The sequence below is a fragment of the Mytilus californianus genome, unplaced genomic scaffold (assembly GCF_021869535.1).
Source record: "Mytilus californianus isolate M0D057914Y unplaced genomic scaffold, xbMytCali1.0.p SCAF_12, whole genome shotgun sequence".
In the NCBI taxonomy this organism is placed as follows: Eukaryota; Metazoa; Mollusca; class Bivalvia; order Mytilida; family Mytilidae; genus Mytilus; species Mytilus californianus.
The window spans coordinates 26,447,303-26,473,776 of NW_026262604.1; the positions used below are offsets into that span (position 1 = coordinate 26,447,303).

At 32.3% G+C, this 26,474-nt stretch overlaps 1 protein-coding gene across 1 annotated transcript; it reads left to right on the forward strand.

The window, feature by feature from the left end:
- Positions 1–16,171: 16,171 nt before the first annotated feature.
- LOC127722366 (uncharacterized) lies at positions 16,172–24,126 on the forward strand. The gene is made up of 6 exons (XM_052229249.1): positions 16,172–16,661; positions 22,127–22,297; positions 22,731–22,816; positions 23,257–23,348; positions 23,627–23,736; positions 24,094–24,126. Exons 1-6 carry the CDS (start codon positions 16,218–16,220, stop codon positions 24,124–24,126), a joined length of 936 nt encoding a protein of 311 aa, XP_052085209.1. The 5' UTR covers positions 16,172–16,217.
- Positions 24,127–26,474: the final 2,348 nt, after the last annotated feature.

Genomic DNA, 26,474 nt, shown 5'->3' on the forward strand with positions numbered 1-26,474 from the left:
TCATTGGATAAGGCACATATGATTTATATAACAATGCACAATACAAGTGTACAACATATACAACATAAGTGAAAATTAAGTATAGGCTTTAACCACAAGTCTATTTTATTGGAAGGCAAAATATACTTAGTCCATAACCTCAAGCTGTGTACTTAATGCTAGCCTAACGAATGGATACCAAGAATATTTTTTCAAATTCAAACAACTCTGAACCTTTCCAAATGCAGTGTCTATGTATGGAAGTAATATATAAATATAATACTTCCATGGTCTAGGTATCTATTCAAATCTGAGATCCAAATTTCCAAAAGTTTCTAAAATATAAAGGTCTGTATATAAAGGTCATAACTTAAGTTTATCAATTATTATCAAATAAGGAGTTTAAAACTCTCCTGCGATTTAAATTGCTTATGGGTGTCCAACAGATCAATTTTTAATAAATACTAAAAATTTGCAAATATCTGTAAAAATTGAAGTCTTGTGCCATGTTAAGAAATTTCAATAATAAGATAATCACGTGTGCGAAAATATGTAAAAAAATTACATGTTTAAATCTAAAAGTATTCATTTGACACTACATGTATGACTTTTCAAATAACGGAGAACTTTTTATAATGGTCTTAGTAGAAAGAAATTTAGAGGAAATTAGCTCCACCGCTTTCCATGTTAAAATTAATTTTTATTTTTGCCCTATTAAAGTTAAACATGATGAATTTCACTCCTTCTTTCATTGCGAAACAAATAAACATGTAAGAAATGATTACTTCTCTGAAATTGCTTCTCAAAATACTGACTTTATGAGTTGCACTAACAAACAAAAACTACAATACATACTCAATCAATAAAATTTTCAACAGGTACAAAGTTTAGGCTTGTTTTTAAAACAGTCAATGGAACAGGTACAAAGTTTAGGCTCGTTTTTAAAACAGTCAATGGAACTGAGGACAGGGGACTCTTGATTTACCGATGGTTAAAATTTTTGTGGTATATTAATATGTTGTAATTTGTATTTTGATTTTTTCACTATATTATATACTTGCAACAATTGATATATACATATATATTATATGTATGAGTGTATGTTAGGTTTTTTTTCAGTTTGTCACAAACATGTTTAATTTGTTTATATGACAATAAAGATTATTATTATTTATTTTATCAACGCTTGACTTTTTAGTTTTTTTAGTTTTTTACCCTAACCATGGAAGTAAAATAACTAAACTGGTTATATGAGCTCCTTGCCCTAATTTAAACTCTAATGTAAAATCTGGCAGATATTTTCACATCCGCAAGAACAAATGTTTCGTAGTAGGGTGCATTTTCTGATAAAGGATCAAAGGACGCCCATAGTACTCTATTATCAAACTTTCATCACATTAAGATCGTGGCGTTCCTTATCAATTAGCTTAATGGGACGTGTTAAATTATTACATAATAATTTGAACTCTTGACAGTCGTTTATCTTCAAATTCAGAAAATCGACATATAATCTAAACAATGTAAAGTTTTTTTAATATATTTACCAATGTAGACGGCTGTTTAGATAATAAATAATATAAATGTATATTCTATACATTTTTTCTCTTTCTTTTATTGATTTTTGCACCATGTATGAATAAACTAAAAGGAAATATGTCTACTAGGCTGAGAAAGTCGATGTAAAAACAAATAAATTATATTCTAAAATACATTTTATAATATCATAACGTATTCTACAGTATACAGGTTTAGACAAGGAATCTACATTTTTTGTATTGATCCTTTATAAAATTTTGGTCTCTTGTGGAGAGTTGTCTCATTGGCAATCATACCACATCTTCTTTTTGTCGAGCCTTCGACTTTTGTCGAAAAAGCGAGACATAGCGATCCTACATTCCGTCGGCGTCGTCGTCGTCGACGGCGTCCACAAATATTCACTCTGTGGTTAAAGTTTTTGAAATATTAATAACTTTCTTAAACTATCCTGGATGTCTACCAAACTTGGACAGAAGCTTGTTTATGATCATAAGATAATATTCAAAAGTAAATTTTGTAAAAATAATATTCCATTTTTTCCGTATTTTACTTATAAATGGACTTAGTTTTTCTGCCAGGAAACATTACATTCACTCTGTGGTTAAAGTTTTTGAAATTTTAATATCTTTCTTAAACTATCCTGGATTTCTACCAAACTTGGAAAGAAGCTTGTTTATGATCATATTAAGATAGTATCCAGAAGTAAAGTTTGTAAAAAAAAAATTCCATTTTTTCCGTATTTTACTTATAAATGGACTTAGTTTTTCTGCCAGTTAACATTACATTCACTCTGTGGTTAAAGTTTTTAAAATTTTAACAACTTTCTTAAACTATCCTGGATTTGTACCAAACTTGGACAGAAGCTTGTTTATGATTAAAAGCTAGTATCTAGAAGGCAATTTTGTTAAAATTTTGTTCCATTTTTTCCGTGTTTTACTTATAAATGGACTTAGTTTTTCTTCCAGTTAACATTACATACAGTCTGCAGTTTAAGTTTTTAAAACATTTATTAGATTCATAAACTATCCTGGATTTTTACCAAACTTGGACAGAAGCTACTTACAATCAAAAGATAGTATAGAGAGGAATATTTTTATTAGTTTTTTTCCTCATTTTTGTTGAGCCTGTGATTAACAGCAAAAGTAGGCGAGACACTGGGTTCCGCGGAACCCTTACGAATTTTTTATAGATACAGATATCTGGTTTCAGGGAGGAATAAATCATACTTGGTAAAAGACCCCAAGGGTTGACCGGGATTTATATATATATTGTCCTCTTTGGTACTTCTCGTTCCGGTAGTAAAAACCTTGCGGTAGTGCGGAATGAGGACAGGAACTTGATGTTGAGTGGTTGTCGTTTGTTGGTGTGGTTTTTTAAAAAGATTAGACAGTTGGTTTTCCCGTTTGAATGGTTTTACACTACTTATTTTTGGGGCCCTTTATAGCTTGCTGTTCGATGTGAACCAAGGCTCCGTGTTGAAGACCGTACTTTGACCTATAATGGTTTACTTTTACAAATTGTGACTTGGATGGAGAGTTGTCTCATTGGCAGTCATACTACATCTTCTTATATCTATGTAATCCGATGCTTTGTGTAAACGAGTGCTGCTGTTTGCACGTTAAAGAAGGGGTTCGTACGTAACATACCATTATTTTCCAATGACAGTCCAAAATTCCCGTCCGCCATCCCTGTCGACCAGAACCTTGCATATCCTACCATTGCTCATGGTCATCGTCCTAAATACACATGAACTATTTGCCACTGAACATTTAGCAATGAACAATTAATCAACGTATTGTAAAAAAAAACTACTCTATATATTCATACAGAAATTTTCTGAAGCTGCTTTTTTCAAGATGCTTGATTATTTTCATTGACAACATATTTGTTACTTTGGGGGACATCTTTTCGACAAGCAATAGGCATTATATGGGAATCAACTGCGTTTCTGCTTGTCGACTATTTTTCTATTCATACGAGTTAAATTTCATTCAGAATCTTCGAATTATATTTACATTCCGCTATGTAGATGATGGTGACTTCGTCGAACGCATCGATCTGATCTATCGCATCGAACTTGAAACAAAGGATAGCACTGTACAGTTAAGTTTGTCTCTCATCTTGACTTAAACATTTAGAAATTGACCATGATGGTCGATTTCAAACAAAAACTTGACATAACAGAGATGATGGCATCTACCAAACTTTTCATTTCTTTGCAAAAATATTTTAGCAGCTCTTGTATATAGCTTGTATAGCTTCCATTTTATACGATATTTCAGAGCTTGTATGTCCTCACACAATTTCTGGGATAACTTTATTGCTGTTTGATTAACGTCCAGAACAAATGTTTCATGCATTATCAGGATGAGACAAATTAAAAGTAAATACAATAGTTAGGTCCTGCAATAGGGGATAGACCGGGATGATCGCTGGAAATTTGGAATGCAAATTGAAAATGTAGGTATATGGAAAAGGGACAGACTTTAGGCCTTGTAACTGACCAACGCCCGTCCTCTCACAGAGTTGTTGCAAGGGTTCATACCATGATAAAGCACCGGCATGGCGGGAGTAACGTTCTCTTTCTGACCGGACGTGGCTGTGAATTCATACATCCAAAACAGTCCAACGGCCTTTTTTTGGGATACGATTTTACTGCCGTCGAGAGAAGACCAAGAAATGATCATGTTTCTAGATAGACTCCTGTCAACTAATGGGATCTCCTTGATAATTAAAAGCAAGCTATTAACCCATGGGTTCCACGTAATATAATTAAAGTTATCCTTTCAAAAAGAGGGGCGAAAGATACCAAAGGGACAGTCAAACTCATAGATCGAAAATAATCTGACAACGCCAAGAGCTACTAAGAGAAAATCACTCGTTGGTTACAATTCAGTAATAGTTATGTCACAGATAACCACCTATATGTTCCTTAGAGTATTGCATGTCCTGTTTCCCTTGAATGTTACATCACGGAATGAGATTTTTTATCGAATTTGTTCATAAATAATCAACATGACGGGTGCCATATATGAAGCATGATCTGCATATCCTTTAGGAGCCGGAACAATTTTAGTTCATTTTTTGGAAGCACAACGATAATTTTTATATACGTATTGTTATTTGAAGTTTATGTTAATTAATGGTACAAAATCGTTTCTGTCGATAAAAATTGTAAAACTGTTGATGGGCAATGATAATGTTGGCTTGTCGGGGCCTTTTATTGCCGACTATTTATACGGTATGGGTTTTTTGTCATCGTTGAAGGTCGTACGGTTGCTTATAATTGCTTAAAATCACTTCATATGAACTTTGGTGGATAGTTGTCTCATTGATAAGCATACCACATCTCCTTTTTTTATATTGTGTTCTCCATCCGAATACTTCTCTAAGCAGCATAAAAAGTAGGACCGTCATAAGATAACAAAAACAAGAATGTGTCCATAGTACACGGATGTCCCATTCGCACTATCATTTTCCATGTTCAGTGGACCGTGAAATTGGGGTCAAAACTTTAATTTGGCATTCAAATAAGAAAGATCATATCATAGGGAACATGAGTACTAAGTTTCAAGTTGATTGGTTATCAACTTCATCAAAAACTACCTTGACCAAAAACTTTAACCAAAAACTTTAACCTGAACTTCGCACTATCAAAACTTAATTTTGCATTAAAATTAGAAAGATTATATCATGGGGAACATGTGTACTAAGTTTCAAATTGATTGGACTTCAACTTCAACATCAAAAACTACCTTGACCAAAAACTTTAACCTGAAGCGGTACAGACGGACGGACGGACGAACGAACGAACGAACGTACGGACGCACAGACCAGAAAACATAATGCCCCTCTACTATCGTAGGTGGGGCATAAAAAGGTAGGAAAAAAACTATTTCAATGTACATGTACGGCAGAGAGGTCATGTTTACATTGCTGGTATCTTTTCCTGAATAAGTTAAACAATACTAATGTCTTCATATTTCAAGCTTATACATATTTTAACAATTCAAAATTATAAGATTGTGTTTCTTGATTGCCTATGAAATTGACTTTAATATACATGTATATATATATATATTATTTTCTGTAATTGTTTTGGCCTGTTATCTCTATCTCGCATGAAAAGATATTTTCTGAATAAAACTGATATTGAGACATTTCCATTGAGTATTTTCAGTTCATTGATAACTTTCAAAAGGTATAAAATCAATCATTTTGTGAGTTTCTTTAATGGAAATCATCAATGGTTATATGCAATTTCTTCAATTTGATACAAAACACTCACACCTTTCACATGAAATAAAATTGAGAATGGCAATGGGGAATGTGTCAAAGGGACAACAACCCAACCATAGAGCATATATATAAGAAGATGTGGTATGATTTCCAATGAGACATCTCTCCATCCAAGTCACAATTAGTAAAATCAAACCATTATAGGTCAAAGTACGGTCTTCAACACGGGGCCTTGGCTCACACCGAACAGCAAGCTATAAAAATGACTAGTGTAAAACCATTCAAACGGGAAAACCAACGGTCTAATCTATTTAAAAAACGAGAAACGAGAAACACTTATAAACCGTTTCAACAAACGACATCAGATTCCTGACTTAGGTCAGTAGGTCAAGTGCAAACAAATGCAGGGGGTTTAAACGTTTTGATAGGTACAAACCTTCGAACCTATTCTGAAACAATAGTGTAACATCACAACACAGAAAGACACGTGACAGACATAGAAAGACATATATAGCTTGTCTTACGTTTTGTGAGCCGTTGTCAATCGTAGTTGAGGGGCCTCGGTGGCCGAGTGGTCTAAGTAGTTACTACTGTGATCACTAGCCAGTCAACACTGATGTTGTGAGTTCGAACCCCGCTCGTGCGGGTGCACTCGACTCCAAATCTTAATTGACTAGGATTGTCAGTTTTCCTATCGAAGGTCGGTGGTTTTCACCGGGCACTCCGGCTTCCTCCACCAATAAAAACTGGCCGCCACGAAATAGCCCAAAAGCGGTGCTTTAAAGTGGCGTTAAAACACCAAAAATCAAAATCAAATCAAATCAATCGTCGTTGTTATCTTTAGATATTTATCTTTGGTCGCATGTATTTATAGCATGCTTTTTCGTTTAATGCTTCTTTCATTTATACATTTGAGTTTCCTGATATGGGACAAACTTAGGATGTTCGGAAGGGGCGATTTTTTTCAAATTAATCTAGAATCCTTGTATACTCAACTCAAAGGGACAATTGAGACGGAATTGGAGAAGGAGGATTTTTGAAAATGAATATTAAGATTATATGTAAAACCCATCAAAGTAAACGTCCTTTTATTCAGTAAAAATAATGTGTTTAAAAGATTGGAAAACAATTGATAAATAAAAATTCCGCTTCATTCATAAAACTAATTCACAAAGAGTTAACAAAGATATATACTAGAAAAATCATTCAAGAGGTCTAGATGAATAAATAATGATTTGAATTTAAACAATACACCACAACACTGTGCATAACACAATCGTAAACTAGTTAAAAGCGTTTTAAAATCTGTAAGAGTGTCTAAACACATTTATTTACCAGACGCTTCATTAAAACGACCCCTGTCAAACTTCATAGGAAACACCTAAACCTCGTTTCTAGAAAAGCGGGAAATTAGATATTTTTAACAGAAAATATTTATCGAATATACCCAAAATATATGAATGATAGTAATTATAATTCGGCTATCTGACTGTAAATAAAATCAACGTGCAGACATCTTAAACGATCAGGGTTAAACTGCTCGAGTTTTGTTCCGAACGGACGGATTTTTCTACACGTCCTACGATAAATTAGTACTACGCATGGATATCTTAACTTGAGTGTTTTTTGCATATCGGCCCATGTATTTAGAGAGTAATTTTATTTTAATACATGATACACGCGTGGAATTTTGTTTACATAAAGTGTTTGCCAATTATAAACTATAAAGTAATTAAAAATAGCATCTGCAAAATCTTGTTACTCGCGTAAAAATTTATGACATCAAAGGTTATCAAACATTTAGTCCATTATTAAGAGGACAAACAAAGGAAACTGTCTTATTAGATATAAACCCGTCTGCCTGAACAAATCTACAGTAAAATCTCTGTACGGGTATGAAAGCTGATGGACCAAACGTGTCAATAAGTTCACTATTCCAAGCTTCGATAGGTTCTCCACAGTGATATCGTAATGGAGCTGGTAGAGGCGTAAACCAGTTTACTTTGGCTAACAAGTGGATCTGATTATTGCCTTCGACGATCAAGTTGTGGAGGATATACTTTTGTACAATTCCTGGAGTCAGAACAACACTTTCAGCGTCTTGCATTATTCTCCCATCGAAATCATTCCAGTATGCCATAATATATGATGATCTCCTCTGCCTAGAATCCCACGAACCTAATACCTCATTCCCAAGAAAGAGTGAGTTGCATCTTCTGCTGGACATCGGGATAACCATATCTTCTCTTCCCGGATACAACATCTTGTACATTTGTTTTAATACAGCATGTTCGCCTGATGAAAGACTGTCAACCATTGATTTTTGTATTCTATATGGTTTGATGTTGGTCCATTGTTGATCACCAATTGGGGCATTTTTCTTTCCCATATACATAATCCATGAAACGTCTTCATCGGTTTGCACATCTACCGAAACTGCAGTTGGTTCTTTTAGAAAGAGCGCTTTGTCCAATGTTTCTTTGTATTCAGATGGTACTTGTAGGCAATTAACGAATGAATCTCGAAGAAAACGTCGCATGATTTGAAGTTCAATTGATCTGCTATTGTTAGGTAACGATCCAAGATGACCATTGTATCTTTCAAAGCTGAATAGCCAAAAAGAGTAAACAGGTCCGTAATCTCGAATACAATCTGCCATGTGGTAATGAAGATGCATGTTTGGAGTTACTTTTGTATCCCCATAGATCCGCTCAAATCCGGAGCAAAACTCCAAAATTAGTTTTTCGTACTTCAGTATATCTACATTGGTTATTGTTTTTGTTGTGATGCACCGACTGGCAAGAACAAATTTCCGCCACACTTCAAAGTCTTCAGATGGTATGACACCTTTTAATGCAAATATAGAAAAGACATTTGTCCAGTTTTTCCATTGATCAGCTGTGAAACCTCCAAATGATGTAGCTATTTTTCTGGGAAGGCTGCCGATATTAGCTGCAACAGAAACAGAGTCAACACGCTTTTCAATAATTTTTAATTTGTCACTTTCTAAAATTTTAAGTTCTGACCAAAGTTTAATCATCTTTTTTGCGGTTCCTTGGTATAAATTGTGCATTGGATCAATGACAGACATACGAATTGGATCAAAGTAATCAAGTTCGCATAAAGGTGAATATCTAATGCCGAATTGACTCTCCATGTTTTCTTTGTCTGTTTTTGTTGTAGCTTCTTTAATTCTCTCGAGGTTATGAAGATGATCAGGTAAAGAGCGAGATCTCCAATTGAGTACATCAAAGCCTCCATAATTTTTTTTCCCGACTTCTCCAGGGAACTTCTTCGTGCATTTGGAGCACCCAAGTGTTGCACCGTGCCCTAAAAAACCACATAATTTTCTCGTAGCAGGTATATCACATCCAACACAAAGGCATGCTAATTTAAAAGTTGCATCTTTCTTCGGATTGTTGTGTGATCGCATAGAAAACCCGGTACTCCAAGCAATTTTCATTTCTTCGACAAATGGTTTAATAAATGTTTGGACTGATGGTTCGCCAGACATGTCGGGAATAATGCCAACTAGAAACACATTTTTCAGTTTGAATCGTTCTTCTCGTGGCAGATTCAACACAACAGCATAGATGACGCCAACAGAATATCGAACATGCTCGAATGGTTGAAACCAGTCAAGATTTAACATCAGACCGTAATTTCTCTCGGTTTTCAAAAAGTGTTGTTTTTTGTCTTCCCCAAACTCTTTCCAAATTTTTCCGTCATACACGTCTGTCATAACTCCTGGTTCCTGTCGTCTTTGTCTCCATTCTTCACACTTATCTTCGAAGTTTTTTTGTTTCACCATTGTAGAGAGTGATTCTTTCACAGATTTGTAACAGTAGGTCTTATACGGATATAGTTTTATGTCTCCGCTCTTTAGTTTCACTGATTTCAGTAATGGTTCACCACATTGATTTCGTCTAGCAATTTGTCGATGGTTTGGAAACATTATCTTCGAACATTTCTTTGAAGACGTTTCTCCTTCAATCAGTATAATACAGTCTTCATAGTTGTACAAAGTGAAACATTTCTTACATATAACGTATTTCGAAAAATTGTCCTTTTTCATGCCGAGATTCTTGTACAACATATAAACTGAACAGGGAAATATTGATGCAACACCTGTAAGTGCAATATTTTCAGCAGAAAGATGTTGAAATGCTGTGGATAAAAACGACAAAACGCTACTTAAGGCAGTATCTGGAATTATATAAAATGATTGCCAACAGCAAAGAAAAATGCAAATTGACTGAAATATTGCAACCGTTGACTTGATCATCTCTGTTTTTGCTGTATCAAAGTCCGTCTGCTGTTTTTTCTCTTGGCTTTCGTGAATGTTTTCATTTTCAATATCCATATCAATATCGTTTAAAGTTACATTTGACCAAAATTCTTCATCCTCATTGTCAGATTCTGGATAGGTTTCATTTCCACTGAGGCTTCGTAAGTGATCTTTGAACTTGCGTTTCACTTCCATCATTGATTGCGTATGAGCCCAAGGTTGCTGAATGCCAGAGGTGCTTGGTTCTTCACAATGGTCCCTTTGGTGCATTCCAGGTATAGTGTGTTCTGGCGGCACTTCTTGGTTGCTGTTTTCTTCTCGTTTTGATTTTTTTGACTTGCCACACTCCCATTTGTTGTCCCAGAAATATTCAACTTTATGGTTTTCAAAATGCCTATCGACAAATTCTCCTCCACACCCTGGACACATTTTCCTTCTTTTCTTTTTCTTGAAATACTCATGACCGATAGATAGTTTGTGCTTTGGTGGCATGTCTTGTCTGTAAAAAGAAAAAAAACTACATTTAATTACTAGTACATAAGTGCCTATAAATAGCAACACATGATATACAAATCTATAATTACTAGTATATAAATATATATATTTTATTGAAACATTGGCGATATTTCGGACTGTCTATCTTTCTAAGCATTGCATTTTATACTTATTATAAAGTAGATACACTTAAGTTGGACTGAAAGTATAATATAAACACTGGCTAAATGACTGCAGTCCTATTGTGTCGATTTTTTTTTTTTGCATTTGCGCATAATTTTATCTTCAAAATATATCATTTTCGCAGGAACAGGTATCTTAATTTCTTAATTATGCTAGAAGTCTTATTTCACTTTTGCAAAAATACTTGTATGCATATCTTATATAAAACTATCTACGTTAATCTGTTTTACGTTTCAGTCATTATTTGATTTTCGTTTATAATTTGCAACAAAGAACATGAAGGGAAAAAAAACATATTCCTTTAGTTTTAATATCAAATTATAAATCTTACAATTAGGTATGTACATAAAATTATATATGAAAAAACAATTATAAAACAATGGCATTTATTGCGGTCAGATGAAGATGCATAAAGGAGAAGAAGACATTTCAACTAGATCAAGGTTAAACTGTCTTAAGCTGGGACGGTCACCATGGAAGTCAAATGATAATATGATGCTTCCATGCTGGGATAAACCTTAGATTTCATCCTTAAATTTAGACGATATCAGATCACACAATCTATTCTTGTTAATTAATTCATTTAATATATTACAACCTGCTGTTAGAGATAAGTAAGTTTTATGACTGAGAATGAAACTTTTATCTGTTACCGTGGTAATTGGACTATTGACGATAGATAAAAGTAAATTAAAGCAGACACGTGAATCATTCAAATTTGTATTAGAGCACTACTTCGGAGATCTGTATTGAGTGAAATTTGTGCCAGGAAACCAACATGTGTGTTTGGAATGTAATATTAGGATTCAGATATCTGATTTTAAGAACTTATTTCAAATAATTAGTTAGAGAAATGAATAATTGAAAGTGACATAAAAATATGATTCTGTGAACTTTTAGATATAAGATTTAATTCCTTATATATCTTTGTTATAAAACTATAAAACAAGTTTAAGCAGTGTACTATGTCATGTCTGGGTAATTACTACCCACAACCTTTTTCTTTCTGTTTTTTTTTCGAAATTTGTAGAAACTTCTTGAAATAAGGATTCTTTTAAAAATTAGTGGTGTGTTTTGAAAAAGCTTGAACTGCCAATTGATCAAATATTATTTGATTTGTTGTAGAATCAGAAAGGATCCCCGGAAAACCGTATTATTATAAAAAATATAGCATTAAAATACTGAGTATATGAATCCCCAAAGATCTCCCGTCTCAAAACTAACCAACGTGTTACTTTAGAAATTCCGGAAAACAATGAAAAATAATGTGTAATGCATTTTAGAATGGAGAAATGAAGCCAGTATTAGAAATTCCAAATAAAAAAGACAATATTCTACGCTTTCAATAATATTTTTTTCGACTAGTATCAAATATCGATGCATTGCAAGGTTGTCTACCTAAATGTCACAATGTTAGTGTCCTCAATTTTTCGATACTAATTTACTAGTATTGCCAGTGTCAGTTTCCTGACGAACGTCTGTTGCTTTCTCTGTGCATTCCGGTGTCTAGAATAATGTCTTATTTCGTAATATGCTCTTTGTAAGCCATTTTATGGAAATAGACGTCTTCTTCTCCTTCCATAACAAAGATTGCTGAAAGTGGCGTTAAACATCAACAATCAACCAATCAGTTTTCAAAGAATTTCGTTTAAGCGTGTGTCACAGCACAAGATAAATATACTTATATATTGTTCCAATTAATGATATCAGAAGTCCATTACTAGGGCTCGAGTAATGGACTTCTGATAATATTTATAAGTTTAACACGAGATTTTTTCATCATTTTACACAAAGTCTAATCGGTATAAAAGCATATAACGCTAAATCTGTTCTATAGTAAAAAAAAAAAAAATGTATTGACTGAAAAGAATAGAAAAATTCCAAAAAAGTATATAATTCGCAAAAGTTTGAGCTCAAAACTTCATACTAGTCTTCTATTCATCTTTTTATAAATTCTAAATAAGTATAGAAAAAAAATAGAAAGAAAGTAAATTTACTATACATGCAATACCGTGAACTTTGATGTGAGTACAGTTAAACAATGGCTATATGGTAGTTCAACAATTGCTGGTGTCCGGGGAGGAAGAACGTTAAAATTCCTATTGCATTTATCCCATACCTCATTCTCTCCAATGCTTTTATATTTTTATTAGTTCTGGCTTTCTCAAACACAAATACATTGGTCAGTGAATATAAATATTATAAGTATTTTATTTAAAACAACGTTTTGACGGCTTTACAGTTGTATTTTCACAAACCATGTGTTGAAAAGCGCAGGATTGTCTGAAGTGTATTTGTTTATTTGGTCATAATTTTTTCTTCAGATATTTTTGTTTTCTATTGACGCGAATAAGTGTGTTTTTTTAATTTAATTTGGTAAGAATATACAGCAAATTATATATCAGCAGAAGTTGATAGTTAACGCTTCACAACAAATTCACCAAATACCAAAAAAAAAACAGTTTTGCGTCTATTGTTACCAAGTTGATTACAATCAAACCAGAAATAGTCCCTCATTATTTGTATGAAGAAAAAAAAACCGTATACATATATATGAAATATATATAGCAACAAATTGTAGGTGACGAATCCTTATGGCCATGTACTGTATATTTCACATCTTCTTTCATTCATGGAAAACAATACGTTTTCTTCACATTTCCCTTTTTTCTACACAGAACATACCCGTGTCTCCTTTTATTCCAAGAAAACGATGTGTTATGGAAAATATAGGTTATAGGTTTTGTTTATTTTCTCCGATTGTATACAATTTAGCATAGCAAATATAAGAGTTGGCCACAGTTGTCAACAAAATAAATTTCCAAAATACGCTTGCGACACAGGCACCTATCTACTAGTATATACCTTTAAATATTTAATATAAATATATACTAGAACACACCATCGAAATCGCGGCCATTTAGAACGTGGTTGAAAGTACGTTAACTGTTGGAGGATGAATTTTTTGTAAAAGATTTTATGACTGGATAATTTCAGGAAAGGTATCAAAAGTAATGGGTACTTGGAGACATGACATTTTTTTTAACCCTCCCCTGTTTTTCTTAAGTCTATGAACTATGAACATACATATATAAATAAAGTGTATTTGCTATTTACTATCAATTCCAAGTTTAGTATCATAGGCGATATAGTCATTATAGAGACTCTATATAATATATCAGTGACAGCCACGGATAATAAACTTGGAATTGATAGTAATAGCAAAGACACTTTATTTATAGAATATGTATGATCATAGTATACAGAAAAACGCGAAAATAATTGTCCTGGTCCCAAGTACTTTTGAAAATTATGTGTACTTTTAAAAGACAGTCCTAAACGGAAGTCTTGTCCATGACTAAAAGTCCGTCCGATGACGGAAACAATATTCGGACGCCTTTATTTTCGTTTTTCTCCCAAAATAACCCTTACTAAATAATCATTAGCGAGGATGACAAATGCTACTATGCATGGTACCTATAGGACACAGAGGCATATTGATTAATTTATCGTGGAAGGAAGAGAAGCGACACACAAAATGAGGACTTCTCATTTAATAGTATAAAATTTGTAAACATATTATTCAGAGACAAGTGCCTACGGCTTGCTGTAGGTAAACATTGATTCACTGATATCTACTTTATTTTTTAATAATAAAAAAAATCAATTTGTAAAAATCAGTCACATTCCTTATTTCTTTAAAGTTTAAATAAGATACTCAACAAAAAAATTTGCAAACAAAAACTTGTATATTCTGTGTTTGTAAATTCAAAAGTCAGAAGCTGGTCATTTTCTTATCAGTCATAAGACAACTCCTGCTGTGAAGACACATAAACAAGTGAATGTTGACAAAATGATATATCAATAAGTTGTTAATTGGGTAATGATCTTGCTATTTGACTAATGAAGCCTAGAAACTAGCCGTTGTGCTAAAACTTTTATACAATTTTACCCATGATGCTGGCAGATCTGCATAATACAAATTGATGAAGAATTTTAATCTAAATATATCAATACATTTATACATAATTTTTATATTTGATAATATAAAAGTAATGCATCTTAGGATGACTATCAATAGCAGGAACACTAAAAAAGTGTCGCGTCATAGCAGGCTATTTGGGATGTGTGGTTTATAGGCGTTTTATATTAAAGCTTAAAAAAGGGGCAGTACGAATTAATTAAAATGAGCGAAATAACATGACATCGTCAAACACACTGTTGAGAGAGATGCGATGGATGCCCATTTCATACTATTTTGTATTTATTTTATTATTTTAGTTCGAAAAGTACTTCACCAAATGACTCCGGAATATCTCAATGTATTTAGAACCGATGTATTTATAGATTATGTGTATCAGATTAGTTCTTTAGCTAAAGGAAAATTTCTTAAACATACTTTGTGTTCCAAAAACTAACACAGAATACTATACATGCACCTAAATTGTTGATAGATTTGGAAGTATTTTATTAAAGCAATTTGTCAACAAATTTTAAACAATGTAAGACATTTGAATCTTTAAAAAACATAAACTATTATATTGAAGAATAGTTTGTTTATTCTAATAGCAGTATATGATAGTTTAATATTTGTATTGGTATTTTTATTATTCAAGTTTATACTTTATGTTTGTAATATATATTTGTATATGGTGATGAGCTTATTATAAACTAGTATTTTATCCTGTTGAAATAAAAGGAAATTATTATTGGCGATATAAATAGACCCAGGGGAACTTTGTTCAGCAAACAGCAACCTATCAAGTATAACGAAGAATGATATTAAGGAGAAGACATGGAATAGTAATTACAGAAAGATTAATTCTCTAAGTACTGACTGAAGGGGGCGATGTGTGTGTTGTTTTATTTCGTCTTAGGACATCTCAAATTTTAGGTTTATCCCAAGACCATCCTAAGACACCTATTGATATATCCAAACTTTAGGAGCAAATTTGTAATATTTTATCTTAGGAGACTCTCGTTAAACTGACTTAGTACTAAGACGTGCCCTACGAACACCCTAAGACACGTCAAAGTCCTATGAAAGCTTCGTTGACACGGCCCCAGTATCCCAATTTTCACGATCTATAGCTATAATATTTAGGGGTTTTCGTGGTTTATTTTTTTAATGTACCAATCTATGACGATCCGTTTCTTATCGTATCCCGTTATCAATGCACATAATTGCATGGTCATTTGTGGACAAATGTTCTTCTATAACCTCACCTTTAACGTCTGGGTATGGAAGTACTCTACATGCCAATATAGTGCTTCCTTTGTCATGACAACTTCTGGGCACGGATGTTCAGAATTAACTAACAGTTATTTACTTTGTTTATGCAACCTTGTCAAGATGATCATGTATATATATAAAAACACACACCCTAAATAATATTACTTGGGTATAGAAAGTCTGTCCTTCATTTATAGATAGCCAGTTTAATAGTCTAGATCCTTGTATTTCTTAAAAAAAGTTGTATTGTAGTTATAAATCGTGATGGATTATTCATCTTTACTATCTAGTGATGATGAACTTGATATGATCGAAAATGTGTCTATTGAAGATGAAAGCCTTCATCTACGATACTATTCATCTGGTGAAGATGAAAACAGCAGCAAAAGACAAAGAGTGGAAACAACAACCAGTGATAATATGACAGGAGCATGTGGCGGACCAGAGGATATGCCCGATGAGTCCATGTCATCGGTAAATGACAGTGTTTTGGAATGCAGTAGAGTATCAGTCAGTCGTTCTAGTACTCCGTCCGTTCGAATGAATTCTCGTACCTCAACCAATTTGGCAAGTACACCATGTTCCAGCAGGACAATCATTCCGACTTTCCTAAGAACACCTTTATCTGGAGAAGTTCGTTCTAGCAGGTCACCTACACCTGTCACAGACATATCAAGAAAAGATCAGACTACAGGATCAGAAAACAAGGTAATTAAAAACTTTAAATATCGATGAAAATTCCCACAATGAAGTGTTTACTGATTGTAATATGTTATGGTTTAATTATGTCTATCTGTCTGCTAACAACGGACACGATTTTGTCAAAGATACTTGGGGACAGGACCCTTTTTTTTTAGCCCGCCCATTTTTTCCTGAAATTTGTTTAAAAAAAATCTGTTAACTTCAATTATTTTCGCATTTTTTAGTGTGTTATATCAAGGAGTTTATATGAGACATAAAAATACTAGAAATATCTATCAATTCCAAGTTTACTATCCACAGAAGTCACTGATAATAGGATAGTATACATGCATATCAGTGACAGAGCTGATAGTAAACTTGGAATGATAGAAAATTGCAAATACAAGTTATTTCTAGTATATTTAATTTCGTATAAAACAGAAAAACGCAAGAAAGATAAATGAAATTATAAGAAAACAAAAACAATAACAAATTACAGGAACAAAAGGGGGAGGGCTAAAACAAAAGTACCCTGCCCTAATTTCCAACGATTTTTGTTAGAACAGTGTAAGACACGTGACCATCATAACACACATTGAAAAAAATATCTTTAAATTCAAGATTTTTTTGTGGGTAACAAACTTTTTCCTTTAAAGGTTCAAATATGGTTTTTTTCACACCTACTTCAAAATTTCACATTTCCGGGACAAATGTTCTTTCGTGTATCTTTTGTTTTAAAAATACGCTATTTTTAATGTCGTTTTCTTTAATTAACAGTGATGCCGCATTTACCATGAAAGCCCTTCATTACTAAAGCTGTATATTGGTCATTTTCAAAAGAATTTTCAGTACACCCATGCTAAATTTTTTTATTTCTAATGGAAAATGCAGTTGTAAGTGTTTAGATGAAAGTTTGTAGGACTTATGAGTAAGAACATTAATAATAAACACGATTTAGATCTATTTTGATAAGATCAAAATATATTTAAGTCCGATGTTTGCGTAATTTATGTGCGTACAGTGTCCGAGTAACACATTTCAAATGATTTTTTTCCTATTTTCTGATCTTCTTGATACATGTCAAAGGGACTTTTTTAGAACGTAAATAATAAATCTAACGAAAAATCGTAACGTCATTATTATTATACGTAACATTTTTTTATACAAACTATATTCAATCAGCGTACATGAAGTTCATGTCCATCCTGTTACCACTACTTAAATCAGCCGTTAAAGTTTTCTCCCTATGAATATTGAACTAGTCAGTGTTGATTTCAAAAGCGCAAAGTAACCTAAACATTTAACACAGCACGTTTCTTGTATAACAATGTAGAGAAAAGAAATTTCGAAACATTTAGTGAAAAAAAAAAAAGTGGGTACTTTTTGTCATGTCTAAGCTGTTACCAACATATTGATTAATTACACCAATATTATACTTGCAAAAAGTGCAATAACGTGTCGGAAACCAAAATCACAACATAAAAACATTATCACTTCATCAAAGGGAGTAGTTTTTTTCACAACAGCATTCAAAAATGAAGGCTGTTACTATGGTTGCTATGGTTACAGTAACAGGATAGACAATAGTAAACAGAAACGTCTTTAAAAAGTTCATAACAACATATAGTTGCACACTTAATGAAACGTTTCGTTGTTTGAACACATCTAAAGGTTATAGCGTCTTAATCTTCGCAATTTAGCATTTGCAGGTGCAATACTGCTATCGGTAACAGGATAGACAAAAAGGTAACAGGATAGGATATTTCATTAACGTACGTTCCTGTTACCAATAAAATAAAGACAAAAGTAAACCAACGTGCGAGGGATTTACTTGATGTTGGGTTTATTTGAAAGAGAGAACAAATGCTGAACATTATGAATTGCTATCTTAGACTTGCATTACTGGTGGTTATTTTTATAACCTTTGAAAACCAATTTTAGAGGCATTTTTCAGTACAACATAGAAAATTGGCAAATAATCTATTATTTCACAGAATGAATATAGTTAGAAGTTTTTCCTCTTGAAAACCATCTTATTGGCTACGAAAAATGTTTATTTAAGTTAAATTTAAAAATAGCCGAATCAAAATAAAACTTTCGTAATCGTATAAATTTGTATATCATATGTCATCTTTAGTTTGCAAATGTAACTAATATATGTTTGATGGCAGTTACCTCAGCTATCGGCTAGATGATGTGTCTATTAATTGTTTGCATAAAACGGCCAACAGAAAACCAAAGACGAATGTTTTGAAAATGAAATTGCACACAGCAAGACATCATTATTAACCAAATTGGATTTATTCGACGTACCCTAAAGATACATATCTTAACTGCCAACATAATTTTGTTTTTAGGTTAACGATGTTCCTTTATATTTTTTTCTCAAATTTTCATATCTTCAACGGTTTTAATCACTGCCTGATTTCTAAACCAACGGTGTGAAAAAATACAGGATGAAATGGTCATTAATACGTTTTGCGGCTAAATTCAAATTAACAATACTGATATTTGAAATCTGGACAAATCAAGTATATAGTGAATGAAAGTATATATTTATCTACTTTATTGATTTAAGATGGTGTGGCGCCATCCTGGTAATTGAATCTGCTCAGAAAATAATTCCACGAAGATAAAAAGAAACGAAATTTCTTTTTCAACTTGCCCTGTACGCTTAGAAATAGGTTATCAAAAAGAAGATGTGGTAGGATTGTCAATGAGATAACTCTCCACAAGAGACCAAAGGACACAGACATTAACAAACAGTCGAAGAATTCTTATAAAACTATATTGAAAAGCCCGACAGATAAATACACTATCAGATTTAAGAAAAAAAATGAAAGCATCTGTCGGACAATTGACAAATAGATATAATTTCTGAGAATCTCTTATATTATGATTCTATCGATTAATGAATAAATAAAAAAGCATTAAAGATTAAACATCTTAAAACAATTTATTTCTTTATTATCTTTGAAAAGTAAATGATAACTTATGCAGGGGCGGATCCAGCCATTTTTAAAAGGGGGGGGGGGGGGGGGGGTCCCAACCCAGGATAAAGGGAGTCTTCCAACTGCATGTCCCCATTCAAATGCATTGACCGTAAAAAAGGGGGGTTCCAACCCCCGGAACTCCCTCCCTGGATCCGCCACTGGTATGTTTAGGTGTTAAATATCCTTATTCTTTTATGATCTAAATTTTGTCGGTTAGCTGTTCTTTTTTCCGTTTTAATAATTATGAACTTTCAATTTTTGGTTGATAAAAAATAAATGAAATTAATTAATGATTTTTGAAACAATGTTTTACCCCATCAAGAATGTCCTTTAATTTAAAAATACTAACCAAAAAAAAGGAGGCATATCATATAAATGAATAAATAAAAAGCAATAACGTACACTTCAATCCGATTTTTTTACCGTAGTTTTCTATTTTCAGTAAAACTACTTGTATTTCTTTGTTAACACGCTTCTTGGTCCTTTCTATCATCGTCTCTGATTATTATTGTACACACATGTTCATTATTTTCAAAATAAGATAAATATTTAAAAGAAAATAAAGACCAATCATTCGCACTATTACCATGTTGTCTAAATGAACTGTTGCAAAATCAATAGTTATACAATATCAATCCGTTAATTGGGTTTTCAATGCGTAGCTACATGTACATGTAGCTATAACTAAAGTTGTTTGGTCAATTTCAAACCAAAACGGAGGCAAAAGCCGCTAATCGGAAATATTTATTCGTATTCTTTATCTATGAATATTGTAAAATTAAAACTGCGGCAACAACTGAAAATGTTCTACAATTTTACCATATATTTCAATTAAAATATGTGATGTTTACTATAGAACCCTATGGATTTTTTTTTTAATTTTCAAATGACTTTAACTTGAAAACAGTAAGTGATAGACACACGCATTCTCCAGTAATGATCACAGGACAATGAAACAAATATGGTGAGTCCCTGTGGGTCACCCCACCCCCTTCAATATCAGAATGTGCTTTTATCATGTAAACGGTCGAGATCCCCACCCATAAACCATATATATTCTTGTATGGGACAATAAAACAAACCAAATGAAAAATTGGGGGAGTCCCCGGGGTCACCCCCAACCCCTTCTGTTTGAGAACTTGTGAACGGTCGAGATCCCCACCCCTAAACCATATATATTCTTGTATGGGACAATAAAACAAATCAAATGAAATAAAAGGCGCGTCCCCTGGGGTCACTCTCAGCCCCCCTCCTGTTTGAGAACAAGTAAACGGCCGAGATCCCCATCCCGAAACCATATGAATTTTATGTATGGGACAATTAAACAAATCAAATAAAATAAAAAGCGCGTCCCCTGGGGGTCACTACCTCCCCCTCCTGATTGAGAACTTGTAAACGGTCAAGATCCCCATCTTTTAACCATATATATTCTTGTATGGAACAAAAACCAAATCAAATGAAATAAAGGGCGAGTCTCCTGGGGATCACCCCCTTTTGAGAACTTGTTAACGGTCGAGATCCCCACCCCTGAACCATAGATATTCCTGTTCCTGTTGAAATAACTATACTTACTAAAATAGAATCTTCTGAATGAAACGGTAATTCAACTTGGATCTGTAACAGGTATCAACTCGGTTTTCTTCTTTCTGGTTTTCTGATTTCTTGAGGATCAATTTTGAAGCTGTGGTAGCACTTATATCTTTGTCCGAATCCGAATAATGAATGCTGTCATATATTCACGTCATTATATATACTGTATTATATAACATTCATAAGTGGTTATATGTTGAGAATCAATAGGAGCCTGTTTATAGAGGATGGGTATCGTGACTATATGGAATCAAGGAGGTTATATGAGAACCTTAAGTAACTTCCTTGATGGAATCAAAAGACTATCATTTTCAAGGACTGCACGGATTTGTCCTTTTATTCAGATTTTTGAACACGGATTATTTGTATACGACAGTTATACATATTCATATCTCTTTATCTCATGTAAATCATCTAGATTTCATTCTAGACAGGACAAAAAATCTTCAAACCAGTTATAATAATTTTTCAAATTTTACATGAATATAAAAATATACCAAAGAGAGGCAGAAAATACCAAAAGAATATTTCCATGGGAAATTAAAATTCAAACATTAATGAAAATGCTTGAAGTGTAATATCGCCCAAGTTATTTGTTACAATTATTCAATGTTGTTCAATTATAAAAGAGAGTAAACACCTGCGTATATATAAATGTTTATTCACACAATTAATCTTAAAACTGTTGATTAATTTAGATAAATAGATAATAATGTATATGTTATGCTTTTAATCTGTTATAAACACAACTTGTAAAAAGTCAGTGACTCTCATACATTTAGTGTTTGTTTTAGGTACATACAGTATATATTCTGGATGACGTATCTATTTAGTTTTCTAAATGATAAACTTCATTGAGTTTTGTAATTCATGTTTTTCAAATGATTTAGTTATTTTTATTTCGTTTAGATTGACACTTTAACAAATGAAGTCATCCAAATGAAAAGACAACTGGTAAAAGTGCAAGAAAACCAAAGTAATGTTGAAAAGAAAGTGGATATTTTGATTCAATTGCTACACTCAAAAACAAATGAACCAAAAAAAGGAAGCCAAAAGATTAACGTCCCTGCACAAATTGCAGTAAGTAATTATTCATTGTGCATGTAGGAGGGGATAGCTTATACAATCTTCATTTTTATGTAGTGCAACATAACAATATGCACTAAGTTTGCGAACTTAAAATTCAATGTCATTTATTTTTATTTGTTAACGGATTACAAAGCTAAGTGTTGACCATGATTGTTGTCGGCAAAAGATTTGCATACATATTGAACACTTACAATTTGTGTATTAATTGTACAAAAACTGGGACATTTTCCAAACTTTGAATACATGTTGTCGTGTTTATTAGAACGTTATATTAATGAAGTCGTGAAGTTAACAATATATATATTACATTTTGTATAATTTGCGACTTTCTACACATATGCATTACTTCAGTTCTCAGTTTTTTATTTGAGCATGCAATTTAAATTCATTTCAAATGCCTAAGAGCGTATCTTTTCCCTTTCAGCAATCAATAAGGGATGGTTACCAGCAGGGTATTACTGAAAAGGATTTCATCTGGAAAACAAAGAACGAAGCTGGCAGTATTCTTAAGTATGTATATGAAATTAAATGATTTTGAAATTTCGTTGGAAATTAAAAAATCGCATGGCTTATCTACATTCAATTAATTGATGTTATTTAATTCGTTATGTATGTCCACATTCATCATTAAACAATACGGTTTTCGGAAATATGTTCGATTACTTGTGATTTACGACATTGAAACAGATTTAATTTTGATCATACGACTACTTTTAATCTTTTATCATAATTCTAATTCGAGTATAAATCTGAACTTTTAAGTCATTTTAAGTGAAAAGTTTGCAAGAGATATAAGTGTATTTAGTAATCATATTTCTATTCAGATTCAAACAACATTTTAGCACACATTGATAATTTTACCGACATTTGTTACACTCTTGTTTAAGGAATGATCTCCTTTGGTCAGCTATGATTTACAGTAAGATTATTTTTCAAATTATTTTTTTCAGATATAATTCAGCAGAGAACAAAGAGATGTCCGGATTCATCATTGAATTCGTAAAAGGCCAATATCCTGACGAAGTGGAGGGTGTTGTTAGAGGTTTGTAGTACAAAAATTTAATAAGCAGACACTTTCAGTAATATTTTGAAACGCTATATAATTTCCATATTATAAATAAGTTTTATGTTAACGAATCACTTACTAGCAAATGCATAATATCATGTAACTTTAATAGATCCATTTTGATTTCGATCATATCACATCAAAACATTCTACCATGGACTACCAAATGACACGGTTTGGTCTCAATTCGAGAAAAGCAATTGCATGTTTAATTATTATTTTAAATTGCATTAAGTAGATGTTTTGTTTTGTAGAAGGAATAAAGACAAATTTTGAATCGTTCAAAGCAAAGAAACGAAGAGAAGAGACTGGTAAACAAGAAGAACATAACAAGAAAATGGCTGTGTACAGCAGAATGAGAAGAGTAAGAACTGTTTTCTTTTTTATTATGGTAAACAATTTGGAAAAAAAAACCTGTTTCTTGAATCTGTATTAGTTCCAAAAAAAAGCAGTGGTATAAAGATTTCTGATACCTCAGTTGTAATTTTCAGTAAACTACATACAGTCCATAAATTACAGAAGCGGATTTAGACAGGAGCTTTATTTGTTATTATATAGTTATATCACTCTAAAATAGGGACCCCTTTTAACTTAATTAATTCATTTTCTTTTTGCTTTTTGCTTTTTGCTGATTTCCTATTGTGACGCTACAATAAAATGGTGACTATTTCTAACGACGTCAGATATATGATCACATACTAGTACTTACATCATTTTGCAGATTAGTGAAAAAGAATTGTTACGTAACATCTAAAAATCAAAATAGAAAATACGGCGCTTTTTCACAAAAAAAAAAACTTAAGATTGCTTTTTGCTGGACGTCAAGAAACTAGACCAAAAACATGATGGAAAACTAACCAAGAGAAGCAGACGGCAGCATAATAGGCGAAAGGTTGGGGCAGTTTCCTCAAGGAAAAAACCAGAAGTCGTGCCAGGACATGAATGGGTGTTTAGATAGTAAAAGTCATTGATTAAACTTTTCAGTCATCACGAAATCAAATAGATGCGAACAGAAAGACAAAAAATGCACCTTCATGTCGGATGTCAGCATACCGTCTTCAACAACAACAAGCGGTTCGTAGGAGGATGTTTTGATAAAAAATAGTAAATATTAAGTGCTTCTTGAAACAACAGTACTGTCGCAATAGGCAAAACTATCTACAAATAACAAGAACAATACACATGTCATTTGCAAAACAAAATTATTACCTTTTTGATTTGAAACCTAACATCACGGAAAATAAATGTAAACAATTATCATTTTATAGAATTGTCATGTCTAGATGGAAAACCTTGTTGTTTTTATTTAATATATAAGTGATACCGCGGAAACAAGCAGTGTATTTTATTTGCACACAGTAGTAAATTTTTTAAGACAAAATGGAAATTCTTCGAAATAGTAAGAAACTTCGTATATATCAAGTTTCAATATTTTAAATATTTCTTTTTTGCGTAATTATACAATATTAACATGAAAAAGCTATATAGCAGTAAATTGTATCTGGTATCCTGATGTAAGCAATCATACAATGCATGTATACAACAGCTGGTTTTACATTAAAAATCCTTGTCTTAGTGGTGAAACTCTTCATTGTATATGTTGCTCATTTGTGTCCACGCGAGCATAATCAAATATATATTTTAAACACTAGGATCTAATTTATTATGTGATTTTTTTTACAATTTACAATGAAAGGGAAACAACTCTTGTTAAAATAAGAATATTTTTCGTATCTTTAAAAAATTGAAGAAATTTTTAAAGTTTAATATGAAGGGAAATAAAGGTATGTTCAAAGAGCAGACATAGAATGTTGCTTTAATTCAAACCTTATTCAAACGTTACAAAAATAATATAAACGAATGTATTACACTTATTACAAGTTATGTCAGTTGAAAAGTGATTAGATGGATATTTTGAATATATAAATGTTTAAGAGAGAAAAAATAGCAATTACAAAAAATAAAAATAAAACAAAGAAGAGAATAAACAACATGAAAAAATCGAGGCTTTTTTCACTATGGGATAACGGGCGTTATAATGAAAAAAAAATATCTACGGTACAGCAGCGGGATATTCAGAAGGTTTTTGTTTTAACTTAAAGGTTTATACGTTCATAATTATTAAGATTATTATAAAAAATAAGTACGAAGATCTTGATTTTTTTTTACTTTTATAAGAAGGGGGTTGCATATAATTAGGTGCGCGTGTTAAACCCTCCAAATTACGTTGGATTTCATTATTCAGCTCGAACTTTTGTATTCAAAGGGAAATAAATCTTTCTATTAAAACAGTTGTTAGTTGCAATTAGAATCAATTAGGTCATACAATGGAAACAACCACAACAAAAGGATTCTTCAAATATCGTAATGTTTATTATATTTAAATGCTCAGTCCTTTTACATCATGAAGATGATAAAATTAAATGTTACGTTTTATGTATGTTTTATTGTTCCTTAAAACAGCAATAACAAAAACAATCAAAAATACACAAAATTAGAGTTTTATGATTCGATATGTATGCAGATGGTTTTTTTTCAAATTATTGTAGAAAGAAATGTTAGTTCTTTCATATGTCATGTATTTGTAAATTGAAAATAATAAATAAATTTAGTTAAGACTCTAGACAATTGTTTTTTTTTTTATTCAGGATTTCGCCTTAGTTAAGCTAATTCTCCATTATAGACAGCTTTTTAATGACATTTCCAGTTGCTCCTCTCACTGTAATTATCTCATATTTTGAGGCAATCATGAGTCTTTGATTCGAATTATTGGTTGAGGCAACATAGGGTGCACAATTTTGCTTTTGTTTGTAATAATGAAGAACTTTTGCATAAACAAATATGTCATGCATTATAATAGAGTTTGTAAGAACTGTAACTGGTGATATATGGATGAAAACTGCAAATATATACTGTTTACTGTGGTGAATATGCAGATCAATTGACATATATTTAGTGCAACAAACACGGATATTACACAGATTTGATTATAGTATATGGAGTCAAAATGAGTTTAAATTTGAAGTAAATCAAGTTATATCACACATTAAATCTTTAAACTTGGAGTTGAATCTGATTTCAATTTGCATTAAATGAAAGTTT